The 16,836-nt window shown below is 53.6% G+C and overlaps 1 protein-coding gene across 1 annotated transcript in view; it reads right to left on the bottom strand.

The window, feature by feature from the left end:
- Nucleotides 1-2,645: 2,645 nt before the first annotated feature.
- COPG2 (coatomer protein complex subunit gamma 2) overlaps nucleotides 2,646-16,836 on the bottom strand; it is a 58,886-nt gene continuing 44,695 nt past the window's right edge. Inside the window, exons 20-24 of the mRNA XM_015429675.1 lie at nucleotides 11,355-11,526; nucleotides 10,547-10,644; nucleotides 9,131-9,269; nucleotides 6,819-6,917; nucleotides 2,646-3,478 (exon numbers count right to left, since the gene is read on the bottom strand). Of these exons, the coding sequence (XP_015285161.1) occupies nucleotides 3,348-3,478; nucleotides 6,819-6,917; nucleotides 9,131-9,269; nucleotides 10,547-10,644; nucleotides 11,355-11,526 (639 nt within the window). The 3' untranslated portion in view covers nucleotides 2,646-3,347. The remainder of the gene's footprint in view (nucleotides 3,479-6,818; nucleotides 6,918-9,130; nucleotides 9,270-10,546; nucleotides 10,645-11,354; nucleotides 11,527-16,836) is intronic.

Here is a 16,836-nt window from a genome sequence, read left to right as displayed (position 1 = left end):
CTCAGGCGGAGGTCTTTCCCGTCATCACCTGCCTGGTCCTTTTTAAACTGGAGGTGTCGGGGGATTGAACTCGGGCCCTTCCGCATGCCAAGCGGATGCTCTGCCAACTGTAGCCGTGAACCTTGACCTGAATAGATCTGTTACATCTTGGTCCATCCAGAGCAGTATTGTCTACTCAGATTGGCAGCCGCTCTCCAGGGTCTCAGGCGGAGGTCTTTCCCATCCCCTCCTGCCTGGTCCTTTTTTAAACTGGAGATGTCAGGGGATTGAACCGGGGACCTTCTGCATGCCAAGCGGATGCTCTGCCAAAATGAGCCGTGAACCTTGACCTGAATAGATGTGTTACATCTTGGTCCATCCAGATCAGTATTGCCTCCTCAGACTGGCAGCCGCTCTCCAGGGTCTCAGGCGGAGGTCTTTCCCATGACCTCCTGCCTGGTCCTTTTTAACTGGAGATGCTGCCGGGGACTGAACCTGGGGCCTTCTGCATGCCAAGCAGGTGCTCTGCCACTGAGCCACAGCCCCTCTCTACAGCTCTCCAGGGTCTCAGGCGGAGGTCTTTCCCAGCCCCTCCTGCCTGGTCCTTTTTAAACTGGAGATGCCGGGGATTGAACCCCATGTCCTTCCGCATGCCAAGCGGATGCTCTGCCAACTGAGCCATGAACCTTGACCTGAATAGAACTGATACAGGTAGCTGCCTTCTACTGAGTCAGGCCCTGGGTCCATCAAGGTCAGCATTGTCTACTCAGGCTGGCAGCAGTTCTCCAGGGTCTCAGGCGGAGGTCTTTCCCAGCCCCTCCTGCCTGGTCCTTTTTAAACTGGAGATGCCGGGGATTGAACCCCATGTCCTTCCGCATGCCAAGCGGATGCTCTACCACTGAGCCAGCCACAGTCCCCCCACCTCTGGCGCCTCATATGGCTGTTGCTAATCCAAGCAGACAGTACAGGGCTAAACATGTATGTGGCAAGATCGCTTTACTCCTGAATCTGCCTCATAATGAGAGCCTCGATCCGCCACGGTATTGTCGCCTGTGACTGGCGGCGGCGGCTTTCCAGGGTCTCGGGCAGAGAGAGGTCTTCCGGATCACCTATAGCCTGGCTTTTTCAGCTGGAGATGCCGGGGATTGAACCTGGGGCCTCCTGCCTGCCAAGCAGATGCTCTGCCACTGAGCCACAGCCCCTTTGTAGCTCTCCAGGGTCTCAGGCGGAGGTCTTTCACCTCACCTCTTACCTGGTCCTTTTTAACTGGAGATGCTGGGGATTGACCCTGGGACCTTCTGCCTGCCAAGCAGATGCTCTGCCACTGAGCCACAGCCCCTCTTTGTAGCTCTCCAGGGTCTCAGGCGGAGGTCTTTCCCATCACCTCCTGCCTGGTCCTTTTCTAACTGGAGATGTCGGGGATCGAACCTGGGACCTTCTGCATGCCAAGCAGAGGCTCTGCCACTGAGCCACGGCCCCTGCCCTTCCCAGCTGCAGGGGTTAAAAGCAGAGTCGGATGAGTGTAACCCGCTTCCCTCTCCCCTGAGGGTCTGAGACAGGGCCGCTGTCTTGACAAGGGCGGGTTCCACGTCCTGGAAGTCTTGGCTTGATGTTGGCGGCAAAACTGGCCTCTGAGCTTCGCCACACCGTGCACTCCGCTGCCCGCTCCTGTGGGCACAGGAACTGTGGCCTGTCCAGACCCCTTGTAGGGACGGCAAGGCAGGCCTTTATTTGGCAGGTTAGCATCTGCCCAAGGATGCATCTTTTCTTCACCCTGTGAGGGGGTGGGGTGAAGGAACGGCTCGAGGCTGTGGGTTTCCAGTGAGGACCTTAGCAAAAGCTGGGCAAGGAGGGACCAAGCCCTAGGAGGAAAGGCTGAGGGACTTGGGAATATGTCGTCGGAGGCTTCCACGGCCGGAGTCCATTCGCTGTTGCAGATTTTCCGGGTTGTCTGGCCGAGGTCTTGGCATCGCAGGACCGACGTTTCGCCAGCAGCTGTGACTGGCATCCTTGGAGGTATCACGCAGAAAGAGGGAGGACTCTTTCCTGCCCACCATTTTTCTTCTCACTCTGACACAGAGAGTACTCCCTCTTTCTGTGTGATACCTCCGAGGATGCCAGTCACAGCTGCTGGCGAAACGTCGGGTCCTACAGTGCCAAGACCCTGGCCACACAGCCCGGAAAATCTACAGCAGCTAGTGGACTTGGGACTATTCTGTCTGGAGAAGAGGTGGTTGAGGGGGGATAGGGTTGCTCTCTTGATGTCTTTGAAGGGCTGTGTCACTTAGGGGAGGGCAGGGAGCCGTTCCTGTCGGCAACAGGAGGAGGAGTTTGCATTGAGGGCAGGAAGGTACCGGCTGCCTGGGTAGGGGGTGAGCCCCCCCCACTGGCAGTCTTGAAGCAGCGGCTGGGAAAAACCCTGGTCAGGGATGCTCGAGGCTGATCCTGCGCTGCATAGGGGGCTGGACTAGATGGCCTCTACGGTCCCCTTCCAACTCTGTGTGATTCTACGACTGCAAAACCTTCCCTCTGCTATTGGAACCTTCTGGGCTGGTGGAGGCCCGTGGCCTGGAGCAATGCAGGGACAGGGAGTGTGAACACAAGAGTTTTTCAGTCCTGGCCAGGCTTCCAAGTCATCCTCTTTGGTCATCAAGAAATAAGCAGGCCTGGCCTGCAGAACTCCTGGTGCTCTGGCTTCTGTTCTGCTCCCAAACTCCACTGATGACCACCCGGCAAGATGTGCCCCCCCCCCCCCCCGTGTACATAAAACCACTTGGAGAAAGTTCTCAGGCGACGATCTGTTAATTCAACCTGACCTACCTCACAGGGTTGTTGTGAGGCTCAAATGGCTGAGCCCCTCTCCTCCCCCGGCCAGGCCAGGAGAGCATTCAAAGCAACAGCATCTTCCATTCCTCTCACCCACACCCACAGGAATGCAATATATTCCCTCGCAGGACTCGGAATGCTGCCGTATTGACAAGGCGGCGGCTTTAACAGACTGGTCTCGCTGTGGCGCCGAGGCCAGAATAACCCACCTTTTATTTTCTGTTAATAAAAGTCCATTTCAGAGAGTGTGAGCTTCGATTAAAAAAAAAAAAGACGACGACTCTTCCAGGGCTCCCCAAACGTTTTTTCCACTGTTGCGATAGAGACAATATTACACACAGGAATGTAGGTGTCTCACAGCTCGGCCCCCTGATACAGTAACGCCGGAGAGACGGGCGGCAGCAGCCAGTTCCACCGAGAAGAAAAACGGACCACAGGAAAGGCAAACAGAGAAACATGCAGGGTGGATCCTTAGAGCCGGGCCTGCGAGAAGGGACGAGGGGGAGCCGTGGGATGTGCTCCCGTCCGGAGCAGCCGGGCCTTCAGCCGACAGAAGCCAGGATGACGTCCACTGGGGTTTCTTCTCGGCTCCGGGCTGTCACTTGCATCGTCACGCCATCGCCAAGAGCGAGCCTGGCCCTCACCAGGACGTCTGAGCCGCCTCTGTACACACCTGGGGTAGAAGGGAGGAATGAGAGTCACCCCTTGCAGCTAGGGAAGCAGCCATTCTGTCGCTGCCCCTACCATGCTGGGTCTGAATTCTAAAGGTGCCCGCAGGCTTACCAAGACTGGGGACTCTTGATCTAGGGCTCAGGGAGGGCCGTCATCCAGAGGAGGAGAAAGAGAGATCGGGCAGATGGGCAAAAGAACATGTGCCGTCCTGGTTGTAAAATAAAGCAGGCTTGGAGGAGGCCCCCGACCCTTTTTTGGCGCCGGTGAGCACCTTTGGTCCTCTGACCGCAGCTGCTGTGGGAGGGGCCGCACGACGGTCTCTGTGGTTCACACCTCCCAGTCCCCGAGTTAAGCTTCTTGTGCTGCCGTTACCAGCTGCTCCCAAAGCAACGTTTTTAAAAATCGGCACAGCCCCTAAGATCTCCAGTGGCCAATCAGAAGCCCTGCTGGGCAAGAGCCTCACCCGCTTTTTAGAAACACTTCGTGGGCACCAGGAGTCATTTCGTAGAAAAAGAGGTGCAGGAGCTCATTAGCATAACTTATTTGCATGTGCCACACCCCCTGGCATCACCGGAAGTGTGTCAGAAGGCAACACCCACCGCTCAGGCTCCACTGGACTGTTTTGGATTGCTAACTATTGGGGGGGGGAGAACGTGCATATCCGTCCTCGCAGAGGAGGGAGAGCTTGTACCTGAATAAAACTTGGTCTTAAAGGTGCCACTGGACTGTTTTGGATTGGTAGCTTTTTTTTGAGGGGGGGGGAATGTGCAGATCTGTCCCCACAGAGGAGGGAGAGCTTGTACCTGAATAAAACTTGGTCTTAAAGGTGCCACTGGAATGTTTTGGGCAGGGGGGGCCCCCTCTGCAACCCTGGTGGGCACCATGGTATTTGCTCTAGGCTGGTCCTGCATTGGGCAGGGGGGGTTGGACTAGATGGCCTGTATGGCCCCTTCCAACTCCATGATTCTATGGTGGGGACCTGATTGGGACCTTGAGGACAAGAATCAGAATTGTAGAGTTGGAAGGTGCTCCAGGGTCATCTAGTCCAACCCCCTGCACAATGCAAGGAGATACCATTTCCAAATCTTGCTGCAGAAGCACAGCACACTCGATATTTCCTGCTGTGCTAAATGTGTCCTGACGCAAACAGCACAGAGTTTGAGTCCAGCAGCACCTTGGACCAACAAAGTTTAATCCCGGGCAGGGGCCATTTCCTGCAGGAGCGCACAGGAGCGGAACTCCGGCAGTAAAGAGCCCAGGGGGCGGGCACATGCAACAAGCCCCACCCCCTGCTCCCAGCAGCCCTCAGTCAGAGCAAGAAGCAGCCAGGTAAGCTGCAGAGCTCCCCCCGGCCCAAAACAGTCCAGTGGCACCTTTAAGACCCAAGTTTTATCCAGGCACAAGCTCTCCCTCCTCTGCGAGGACAGATCTGCACGTCCCCCCCCCCCCCAATAGCTAGCAATCCAAAACAGTCCAGTGGAGCCTGAGCGGTGGGTGTTGCCTTCTGACGCGCTTCCAGTGATGTCAGGGGGTGTGGCATATGCAAATAAGTTATGCTGATGAGTCATGCTAATGAGCTTCGGCACCTCTTTTCCCACGAAGTGACCCTTGATCCTGGGTGTAAGCCTTTGTGTGCACATGCACTTCTTTCAGATACATTCTGTTTTAACAGAACAGAGTTGGAGTCCAGCGGCACCTTAAAGAACAACAGAGTTTAATTCTGGGTTATTGGTGCGCATGCACACTTCCTCAGATACAGACCAAGAATTAAATTTTGCAGGTCTTAAAAGGTGCCGCTGGACTCGAGACTTTCTTCTAAATACGGATTGTGTTCCACGGAGATGGAGTGGCCGTCTTAGTCTGTAGCAGCAGAGAACAGCAAGAGTCCACCCCTGCCACAAATGTGGTTAGTCTTTTAAGGTGCTCCTGGACTCTTGCTCTTTCTGACTGTATTCCACGTAAAGCTTACTGGCGCACAGTGTTCTTTACAGCCCCAGAGAACGGGGGATCAGTTTTTCAGCCTGCCTGCCGTGAGCCAGACGACAGACGACGGGGGGGCTCAAACGGCAGCCAGAACTACTGAGGCTAGAGATTCAAAGGGTGCGTTCAGACGCACCATTTGATCTGGTGTTGTGCCAGTTCAGAAACGGATTTTATGCGCGTGATCACAGAGGCGACATCTGCCTCCTGTCCCCAGCCGTCGCTTTCCGGCTCAAATCCCCTTTAAACCGGAGTATTTTGATACCAGGTTCCCCAAGTGGAGTTTTCCTGATTCTCCGGTTCCAGCCGCATTTCCCCCGTCTGATCTCCTGCAGTGTCGAGCCACTTCCGGTTTAAACCCCCTCCCCGCTCGAAAGCTGCCCGAGGCTTCCGCTTTTCTCCCGCCATTTTTAAAAAAGCATTGGCGGTGTGCGCATAGACGGAGCTCCGCCACAGCGTTATTAAAAACAATGTTTAAACGGTGCCTAGTTTTAGCCTTTAGACGAGTTCGGGATCTCATGGAGGCCGTTTTCGGGGTAAACGTTTAAAGGGAAGCATTCCTTTAAAGTTTAAAGGGAAGTGTTACAGCAGTCGGGTTGGAGTGGAAATCGCTGTTCTGCGCACGCGCGAAACTTTCAGTTCTACAGATGGCTGCCTCTGCGCATGCCCAAACTGAGAGAGAGAGAAAAACAACACCGACGCACGCTCCCGCGTGTGGACGGCAGGGAGCGATGTGGCTGCGCAGCGATACAGAACAAGGAGGTGAGTGTGATCGCGATTCTCCCGGTTAAAAAAGACAGCATCGGGGCCGGAGCAATTTAAACCGCTCCCAGCACGCCGTCTGCCCGCACCCAAAGGCTGTCTAACTGGAACACTTGGGGTTTAGTGGCAAGGGATTCGAGAACAGAGCAGATGAGAGATCTGGAGGGAGGGGGAGGCTGAGTGATCGGTCACCTTCGGCCCTCCGGCAAAGGCTGCCCTCCTCAAGAGAGATCAGACGCCCCAGCCCGTGACGGAACTCCCAGCAGGATTCTCACGGCTGCCTTGAGACAGCACGGCCCCAATCCCCCTCGCAGTTCTGAAATTCTCGCGGGACGACTCCCGTTCCCACGGCAGGAGTTTGGTCGGGAGCAATGTTCCCTCTAAACTCTGGAGTCTTGTGAGCAAAAATTCTACTTTGTGAGCTACTGGCATTAAAGGCGTGAGCGAGCGATTTGGCTGCTGCATAAAATTAATCTGCTCTGGAGCCATCCTTCCTGAGCTGAGACAAAAATGTGTGAGCCGGAGGCTAAAAAACTGTGAGCTAGCTCACACTAACTCAGCTTAGAGGGAACACTGGTCAGGAGCGGACCGGTTCTTACCCGCCAGGTAAAGGGTGTGGGAATTCTTGTTCTCCGGCACTTTATCGGATCGCTCGCACGGCTGCATACCCAGGAACTTCACAATGTTGCTGACGGCCTCTGTATTTAGGAAGGATTTTTTAAAAAAGAAAAGAGGTAGGGTCAGTCTTGCACTGTCGATCCAAAGCGGGGTGGGTGGGGCCAAGCACAGGACTGATGAGACATCTGCCTATTGTAAGTGGGGGGGGAAATATTAATTTGCTTCTGGAAGTTGAAGACCTACAGCAACTGCCCGTTCCCTGATCGGACCTGTATTCCGCTGAAAGCTCGTCTGGTGCAGTTACAACGCTGAGCCACAAGCGTTCGTTTCAGATCCCCTCGGCTATGGAACTCAGGGAACGACCGTAGGCCCTGTGAGCCTAACCTACCTAACAAGATTGTTGTGAGGATAACACAGAAGAGGGAAGGATGGGTGAATGGGAGGAAGGTTAGGATAATAAAACAGAGGAGGAGGAGAAGGAGATTGGGTTCATACCCCATGGCCCTTCACTACCCAAAGGAGTCTCAGAGCGGCTCACAAACTCCTTTCCCTCCCCCTCCCCACAACAGACATGGGGCTGAGAGAGCTCTTGACAGAAACTGCTCTTTTTCAAGAACAGCTCTTATCAGAACTACAACTTGTCCAAGGTCATCCAGCAGGTGCAAGTGGAGGAGTGGGGAATCAAACCCGGCTCTCCCAGCTTAAAGTCTGCACACTTAACCACTGCGCCAAACTGGCTCACAGGTCTAAGTCCCGTAAACTCAACAAAGCAGCGTTTAGAGATCCCAATTCCAAACCGTTTAAAATGATGCATTCTATTTCTTCCCTAAATTGGCTCCCAAAAGCAACTGTGGTTCTGGTGTCCCTGAAACCCCTCCCCAGACCTTTACAAGTCACCAAATGAGCATGCACGAGGCTGCCCGATACTGAATCAGACCCATCAGTCCATCAAGGTCAGGATTGTCTGCTCTGACTGGCAGCTGCTCTCCAGGGTCTCAGGCGGAGAAAGGTCTTTCCCATCACCTACTGTCAAAGTCCTTTCAGCTGGAGATGCCGGGGATTGAACCAGGGACCTCTTGCATGCCAAGCAGAGCCACTGAGCCACGGCCCCTCTTTACAGCTCTCCAGGGTCTCAGGCGGAAGTCTTTCCCATCACCTCCTGCCTGGTTGTTTTAACTGGAGATGCCACCGGGGACTGAACCTGGGACCTCCTGCATGCCAAGCAGAGGCTCTGCCACTGAGCCACGGTCCCTCTTTGCAGCTCTCCAGGGTCTCAGGCTGAGGTCTTTCCCATCACTTCCTACCTGGTCCTTTTTAACTGGAGATGGCAGGGATTGAACCTGGGCCCTTCTGCATGCCAAGCAGAGGCTTTGCCACTGAGCCACAGCCCCTCTTTACTGCTCTCCGGGGTCTCAGGCTGAGGTCTTTCCCATCACCTCCTGCCTGGTCCTTTTAACTGGAGATGCCAGGGATTGAACCTGGGACCTCTTGCATGCCAAGCAGAGCCACTGAGCCACGGCCCCTCTTTACAGCTCTCCAGGGTCTCAGGCGGGGGTCTTTCCTATCACCTCCTGCCTGGTCCTTTTTAACTGGAGATGCCGGGGATTGAACCTGGGGCCTTCTGCATGCCAAGCAGAGGCTCTGCCACTGAGCCACAGCCCCTCTTTGCAGCTCTCCAGGGTCTCAGGCTGAGGTCTTTCCCAGCACCTCCTGCCTGGTCCTTTTAACTGGAGATGCCGGGGATTGAACCTGGGGCCTTCTGCGTGCCAAGCAGAGGCTCTACCACTGAGCCACAGCCCCTCTTGACAGCTCTCCAGGGTCTCAGGCTGAGGTCTTTCCCATCACCTATGGCCTGGTCCCTTTTAACTGGAGATGCCGGGGATTGAACCAGGGACCTCTTGCATGCCAAGCAGAGCCACTGAGCCACGGCCCCTCTTTACAGCTCTCCAGGGTCTCAGGCGGAGGTCTTTCCTATCACCTCCTGCCTGGTCCTTTTTAACTGGAGATGCCGGGGACTGAACCTGGGACCTTCTGCATGCCCTATATGTACATCCATATGTACATATCATGCTGCCTTATACTGAGTCAGATCCTTGGTTCATCAAGGTCAGTATTGCCTGCTCTGACCGGCAGCCGCTCTCCAGGGTCTCAGGCAGAGGTCCTTCCCCTTCCCTACGGCCTGATCTTTTTAAAATTGGAGACGACGGGGACTGAACCGGCGACCTTCTGCATGCAAAGCGGAAGCTCTGCCACTGAGCCACGGCCCCTCCCCAAAGAAGTGCCACCACCTTACCCTCCAGGGTCTTTATAGAGCTGAGCGCGAAGGTCTCCTCTTTCTCGTAGTCGTCCCCCAGTTCTTCCCAAGCGGCCGCAAAGTTGGGCTTCAGGACCTTCTGGATGTGGTCGCACAGAGTGACCTCCAAGTCTTCTAGCTGGCGGGAAAAGGGAGGTGAACCCTCAGTCAGGCTACACAAAACACTCCTTTGTCTGGAGGGGCGGGAGGTGGAGGAAGACGGCCCCAAGCTCAGAGGGGCTCGTTGTTGGTAACTGGTAACTCTGGGGCCAAGCCCAACGAGAGCCCCCTGCGGGACCAAGGGAGGAAGACCCCACCCCCTGCTCCACATGCTGACAGAAGCCCTATTTCGAGGGGGACCTGGAGGGTGCCCCATGGAAGCAGAGGATTTGGGAGGGGGGGTTGCGCCAAGGGTACACCTCTTTCTCCCAGTGGAAAAGGTGTCTAATCCTGAGCAGGAAAGAAGCCAGAACGGTCACAGTCTTTCCTAAAGATAAAGACTAATTTCGAACGATGGTGCTTTTCAGCAAGGGATATTTTTGCTCCCGGGTAAAAAGGTGACCACAACCAATATTTACACCAAGAGTGTCAAACATGCGGCCCGGGGGCCGGATCAGGCCCCCGGAGGGCTTCTATCAGGCCCGCAGTGGAACTGTGGCTGTCTTCTGCTTCCAATTCTGCTGCTGCTGTGTCACTGCAGGTTTGCGGCTTACAGATACGCACCCGAACAGCATACTCAAGATTGCAGCAGCAGAGACATCTTGATGCAATAATCCAGAGCAAGAGGTGTCAGTTATCAGAGACGGTTAAATAAACAAAATATTGCAAGAGTGCTAATGTTCTGAGCATGATTTTATTTTAAGTTTAAAAAACCCTCTTTCTGTTTGTGTCCTTTATAAAGTCTGTATCTCCGCCACCTGGCGTTACCTTTTATGACACACATGGCCCAGCCCGGCCCGACGGAAGATGCTGGCAGAGCCAGATTTACCGTGTTTCCCCGAAAGTAAGACATCCCCCGAAAATAAGACCTCCCTGATAATAAGGCCCCCCGGAGCAGACAGGAAGTGCGAGGTCTCTTTTAATCAGAGAGCCCGCGCTGCCGCCTGCTGCTCGCTCTGCTGTGACGGAGAGTACCGTATTCTTCTTAATAAGACATCCCCTGAAAATAAGACCTAGTGCATCTTTGGGAGCAAAAATTAATATAAGACACTGTCTTATTTTTGGGGAAACACAGTAGTTGGAAGCTTTGTTGATGTATCTCTTGAGCAAACAGGTCTCCCAAACACTTGGGCTCCGACTGTCAGCTGCACTAGGGGCGTCTTTTTGCACTTTTGGAAATAAAAACTCAAGCCTCAGACTTTCCCGATCCCACTCTCCCCCTGCCAGTTCCAGGCAGAACAAGGAGGCTGGACTTACCACGTACTCGTCATCGTATCCGTCTTCGTCTGGCATGCCCGTGTTGGGGTCACAGTCGCGGACAGTGAACTTCATTGTGCAGCTAAAAGTGCAGGCCACTGCGGGGGGACAAAGAATGGGTGGGGGGAGTTTAAGACCATATGAGAAGCCAACGCTGGATCAGGCCAATGGCCCATCCAGTCTGACATTCTGTGTCACACAGGGGCCAAAAACACCAGGTGCCATCAGGAGGTCCAGCAGTGGGGCCAGGACACTAGGATGGACCCTCACTGCTCTGATCCAGCAGGGCTCTTCTGAGGTTCTTGGGAGTACTGAAAGCCAAACACAACAGTGTCAAAGGGGGAAGGAGGGCAACTTCTCTGCAAAAAAAAAAACCCCAACAGGGCAAGAGACGCCATTGGAAGACTCCTTTTGTGGCTTAAGAACATCAGAAGTGCCTTGCTGGATCAGACCAGTGTTCAGCATCTAGTCCAGCATCCCGTCTCACACAGCGGCCAGCCAGTTCCCCTGGAGGACCAACAACAGGGCAGAGAGGCCTTCCTCTGATTTTGCCTCCTGGCTCTGGGATTCAAAGGTTGCCTGCCTCTGAATATGGAGGTTCCCTTTCGTCAGCAGGGACAGTGGCCACTGATGACCTAGCCTCCATGAATCTAATCATCCTTTAAAGTTTGTGGGGTTTTTTTGGGGGGGGGGGGTCTTCTCAAATATTGCGAACAACGAAATGGAAATGGAGAAGGGGGTGAAATGCGACAGCTCCACAACCCCACGCGAACATCTTGATGAGCTCGGACAGAGGGGGCCGCCTCACCGGCCGTGGGGTCGTCCAGGGGCAGGCGGACCAGGGTGTAGCACATGCCCGGCTGGTTGTAGGAAAGGCTGGGGGCCGGGACGCAGCGCAGCACGTCGTGGGCTTCCGAGGGCTCCATCTGCACCGTCACCCGTTCCAGGAGCTGGTCGTTGAGGGTGTTCGTGCAATCGAACTGAAAGGGCAGAGAAATAAAAGGAAGGAAACAAAAACACCGGCCATCTGGTTACTTGCTTGTTTAAATGTCTACGCTGACTTTTATCGACGGCAGGAGTCCCAAACGTGACACCCGAGGGCACCCACCGACACCTCCTGTGGGGCCCACCAAGTGTTTTTAGAAAGTGGGCGAGGCTCGGTGGGTCATTTGCCCAGCAGTGCTTCTGACAGGCTGTATAGATTTTTTAGAATATTTGTCGCAGCCACCACAGCACAAGGATTGTCGCTGAGTGACGGAAGATAAGAGACCCCAGTAAGCCTTCTGATTGGCCACTGGAGATTCTTAAGAACATTGCCACCAGAGCCAAAGGATCTTCACCGTGGCTGGCCCCGCCTCCTGCAGCAGCCATTCTGTGGCTGGCTCCGCCTCCTGCAGCAGCCATTCTGTGGCTGGCTCCGCCTCCTGCAGCAGCCATTCTGTGGCTGGCTCCGCCTCCTACAGCAGCCATTCTGTGGCTGGCTCCACCTCCTACCGCAGCCATTCTGTGGCTGGCTCCGCCTCCTACAGCAGCCATTTTGCCGCTGCCCCTACCATGCTGGGTCTGAATTCTAAAGGTGCCTGGAAAAGTCACGCCATCTATGTTAATACTGCAAGCACTTTAAATGTTACCGTTGTAATGCTAAGAATATTTTACATTATTTTAATGTTTTATGGCTTTATGCTGATTCGGCATACTTTGCCGTCTTCTGTAAGCCGCCCAGAGCCTGTTTACAGGGTGGGCGGGGTATAAATAGAAGTATAGATAAATAAATAAACACACATGGGCCAGCCTCGCAGCTGCTTGACTGCTGCCCAGCTCCACAACCACACCCGAAAGGGAACTGGGAGGGCAAAGCGCCAGTTCTAACACAGGCCGTCGGAGCCCGCAGCCCGCTTTCTGATTCCTTGGTAGTTTCTCTCGCAGGGTAAGACCTCCCCTGTACCGCACTGGGTTCCTCTTTCACTCTGAAGATGGCTGCCTCCTGTCATTCCAGGATATCCCCCACCTCTCCACACCCTAATTCACCACCACTGACGCAGACACGGAACCTCATTTCCCCCATCAAACCCCCCCCCCCACATATGGAAAACCGGCATGATGGCCAAGTATAGGCTGGGCATCCCGAAGGCCTTCTTGGGCCAGTCCTCGGCAACGATGCCCCCTCTAAGCCATAGGGTCTTGCGAGCAAACAGGAGAGCCAGTTTGGTGTCGTGGTTAAGTGTGCGGACTCTAATCTGGAAAGAACCGGGTTTGATTCCCCCACTCCTCCACTTGCATCAGGCTAGGCGAACTCCTAAGAGTGCCATCGCAGCCTGGCTCTTTGTCCACACCCTCAGCAGAGGGGGAATAGGCCATAATGACACAGTGGAAATCCACACAAAAACATAAAAAATAAAAATAACATCTTCTTTAGATGTATTTCATTGTTCACTTGAATAAAAAAAAAAACTGTTGAGAATAAAAAATCTCCTCAGACTCAAAACTGAGGTGAGGAAAAAACACAGAGAACAGCAGTGGAGATGATCTCTCCGTGGCGGCAAAAAGAGAACTGAGGGAGTAGTGCCCCTCCTCCTGGTCATGTGAGCGTTTTGGCGGGAAAGCGCCAGAGGGAGGAGGGGCACTCCTAGTCTATTAGAAAGCTTGCAAATCTTTTCCGTGGCTGGCCTGCGCCTGCGCAGATCCCCATGTGTGCCTGCACAGAAGCCACGATGATGAACCATAGTTCTGGCACAGCTGTTCTTGAAAGAGCAGTTTGTGTCAGAGTTCTCTCAGCCCCACCTACCTCACAGGGTGTCTGTTGTGGGGAGGGGAAGGGAAAGGAGTTTGTAAGCCGCTCTGAGACTCCTCTGGGTAGTGAAGGGCCATGGGGTATAAATCCAATCTCTTCTCCTCTCCTCAAACATTCTACTCTGTGAGCTCCTGGCATTAAAGCTGTGAGCGAGGGATCTGGCTGCTGCCTAAATTAGTTGGCTCTGGAGCCCTCCTTCCTGAGCGGAGACAAAAACGCGTGAGCCGGTGGCTAAACAGACGGTGAGCTGGCTCACACTGACTCGGCTTAGAGGGAACACTGCTCGGCACCTGCCATGCGAAGATCCCAGACGGAAGGTGAACACCAGTCCCTTTCGTGCTTAAGGCCCCAGAGAGCCACTGGCAGGTCCGAGAACACTGCAGCACAGAGACCGGTGCTCTGACTTGGGATACGGCAGCTGCACATAAGAACATCAGAACATGAGAGAAGCCCATGTTGGGTCAGGCCAGTGGCCCATCCAGTCCAACACTCTGTGTCACACAGGGGCCAGAAACACCAGGGGCCATCAGGAGGTCCACCAGCGGGGCCAGCAGGACACTAGAAGCCCCTCCCACTGTTGACCCCCCAAACACCAAGAATACAGAGCATCCCTTGCCCCTGACATAAGAACATCAGAGAAGCCAATGTTGGGTCAGGCCAATGGCCCATCCCGTCCAACACTCTGTGTCACACAGTGGCCAAAAACACCAGGTGCCATCAGGAGATCCAGCAGTGGGGCCAGGACACCAGAAGCCCCTCCCACTGTTGCTCCCCCTCCCCCAAGCACCAAGAATACAGAGCATCCCTTGCCCCAGACTGAGAGTCCCTATCTATATCTTGTGGCTAATAGCCACTGATGGACCTCTGCTCCATATGTTCATCTAATTCCCTCTTGAAGCTGTCCATGCTTGTAGCCGCCATCACTTCCTGTGGCAGTGAATTCCAAGTGTTAATCACTCTTTGGGTGAAGAAGGACTTCCTTTTATCTGTTCTAACCCGACCGCTCAGCAATTTCATGGAGTGCCCACGAGTTCTTGTCTTGTGAGAAAGGGAGAAAAGGGCTTCTTTCTCCACCTGCTCTATCCCGTGCATAATCTTATAAACCTTATAAAACATGTTCAGGTGCTAGACCAAGGGTGCATGACTGGCCCCGGGACACCTGCATGAGCACCATGGCTGAGCGGAGAAGCTGAAGTTCAACTTTAAGACTGTAGGAGCCCTGTGGGATCGGAATAGTGACTCGTCTAGTGTGGCATCCTGTTCTACACTGCGGAGGAGCCCAGTTGCGACCAAATGGCCAACAAGCTGTGCACAGAGGCAAAGGCCTTCCCACATTGCCTCCTGGCACTGGGATTCAGAGGTTTAAGGCCTGCGGAAGAGCACAGTTTGAATCCACCAGCACCTTGTTGTTGTTGTTGTTCAGTCGCACAGTCGAGTCCGACTCTTCGCGACCCCATGGACTAGATCCCGCCAGGCCCTCCTGTCTTCCGCTGTCCTCTGAAGTTGGCTCAACTTCATGTTTGTTGCATCGATGACACTGTCTAACCATCTCATCCTTTGCCGTCCCCGTCTTCTTTGACCTTCAGTCTTTCCCCGCATCAGGGTCTTCTCCAGGGAGTGCTCCCTTCTCATTGGGTGGCCAAAGTATTTGAGCTTCATTTTCATTATCTGGCCTTCCAGGGAACAGTCAGGGTTGATTTCTTTTAGGATTGACTGATTTGATCTCCTTGCAGTCCAAGGGACTCTCAAGAGTCTTCTCCAGCACCATAGCTCAAAAGAATCTATTCTTCGGCGCTCGGCCTTCCTTATAGTCCAACTCTCGCAGCCATACATGACTACTGGGAGTACCATTGCTTGGACCATGCGGACTTTTGTTGGCAGGGTGATGTCTCTACTTTTTATCATGCTGTTTAGGTTCCTTACAGACCTGGAAAATTTCCAGGGTATAAGCTTTTGAGAGCCAGAGCCTCCTCCGACAAAATGCAAGTAGGAATGGAGACCCTGTCTCATCAAGCTAATTGCATTTTTAATTGTACCTCTGCAAAGAATCACAGAATCACACAGAGTTGGAAGGGGCATACAGGGCATCTCGTCCAGCCCCCGGCTCACTGCAGGATCAGCCTAGAGCATCCCTGACAAGGGTTTGTCCAGACGCTGCTGAAAGACAACAAGTAACGAATAGCAAATAAGCTTTAGATGATGCAAAAGGCGCTTATAATCTTACAAAATTACAGAGATTTCATAGATTCAAAGCATAGAATACAATCTTTGATGTAATTCCAGATGGACGAAATTCTCCGGAGTTACAACTTCCGTTTCGTAAGAAGAACTTCTTCCAGACATCAAAATCTCAGCAGTTGTCTCTTCTCATTCCATGGTTAAGTCCATTATAATTTCCCCAAGGGTAGAACATATTCTTGCAAGATAAAAGTCTTTCCAAATAACGGGCGAACAAGTTCAGTATCAAGCCCGTTATTCGGAAAGACTTTGTCTTGCAAGAATATGTATGATATGCTTTGAACCTATGAATTTCTGTAATTTTGTAAGGTTATAAGTGCGTTTTGCATTATCTACAGCTTTAGGAGCTGCGGTGGCTCAAGTGGTTAAGACGCTGAACTGCAGGCTGTGGAAGGTCGGGAGTTCAGCAGTTTGAGACCCGAGTGTGCCGCATGACGGAGTGAGCTCCCGTCTCTAGTTCCAGCTCCTGCCAACCTAGCCATTCGAAAGCAAGAAATTGCAAGTAGATAAATAGGTACCACTTCGGTGGGAAGGTCACAGCGTTCCGTGCACCTTGGTGTTTAGTCATGCCGGCCTCATGACCACGGAAACGTCTTCGGACAGCGCTGGCTCTTCGGCTTTGAAACGGAGATGAGCACCGCAACCCTAGAGTCGGACTCGACTGGCTTTCGAGCAAGGGAAACCTTTGCCTTACAGCTTATTTGTTATTCATTACTTGTTGTTGGTTATATGAGCTGTACCCCTTTGCATGTTGCTGCTTAAAGACGGCCAGGGAGGGAGAGCTCACCCCCCCCCCAGGCAGCCGGTTCCACTGTTGCACAACTCTGACTGTCAAAACGTTTCTAAGATCCAGCCGACACCTTCCCGCTCATAATTTAAAACCCTTCTTGCGAGTCCTCTCCTCTGCTGCCAGAGGAGTTCTGGCCCCGCTGGTGGACCTCCTGATGGCCACTGGGTTTTGGCCATTGTGTGACACAGAGTGTTGGACTGGACGGGCCACTGGCCTGATGCAACATTGGCTTCTCTCTTATGTTCTTATGTCCGGGGCAAGGGATGCTCTGTATCCTTGGTGCTGGGGGGGGGCAAGAGCAGGAGGGCTTCTGGAGTTCTGGCCCAGCTGGTGGACCTCCTGATGGCCCCTGGGCTTTGGCCACTGTGTGACAGAGTGTTGAACTGGAGGGACCATTGGCCTGATCCAACATCGGCTTCTCTTATGTTCTTATGTCTGGGGCAAGTGATGCTCTGTCTTCTTGGTGCCGGG

This window comes from Gekko japonicus, unplaced genomic scaffold (genome assembly GCF_001447785.1).
Source record: "Gekko japonicus isolate JY-2015 unplaced genomic scaffold, Gekko_japonicus_V1.1 scaffold696, whole genome shotgun sequence".
Lineage (NCBI taxonomy): Eukaryota > Metazoa > Chordata > Lepidosauria > Squamata > Gekkonidae > Gekko > Gekko japonicus.
The sequence above is the reverse complement of the archived record's forward strand: the minus strand, read 5'-3'. Positions and strand labels throughout refer to the sequence as shown.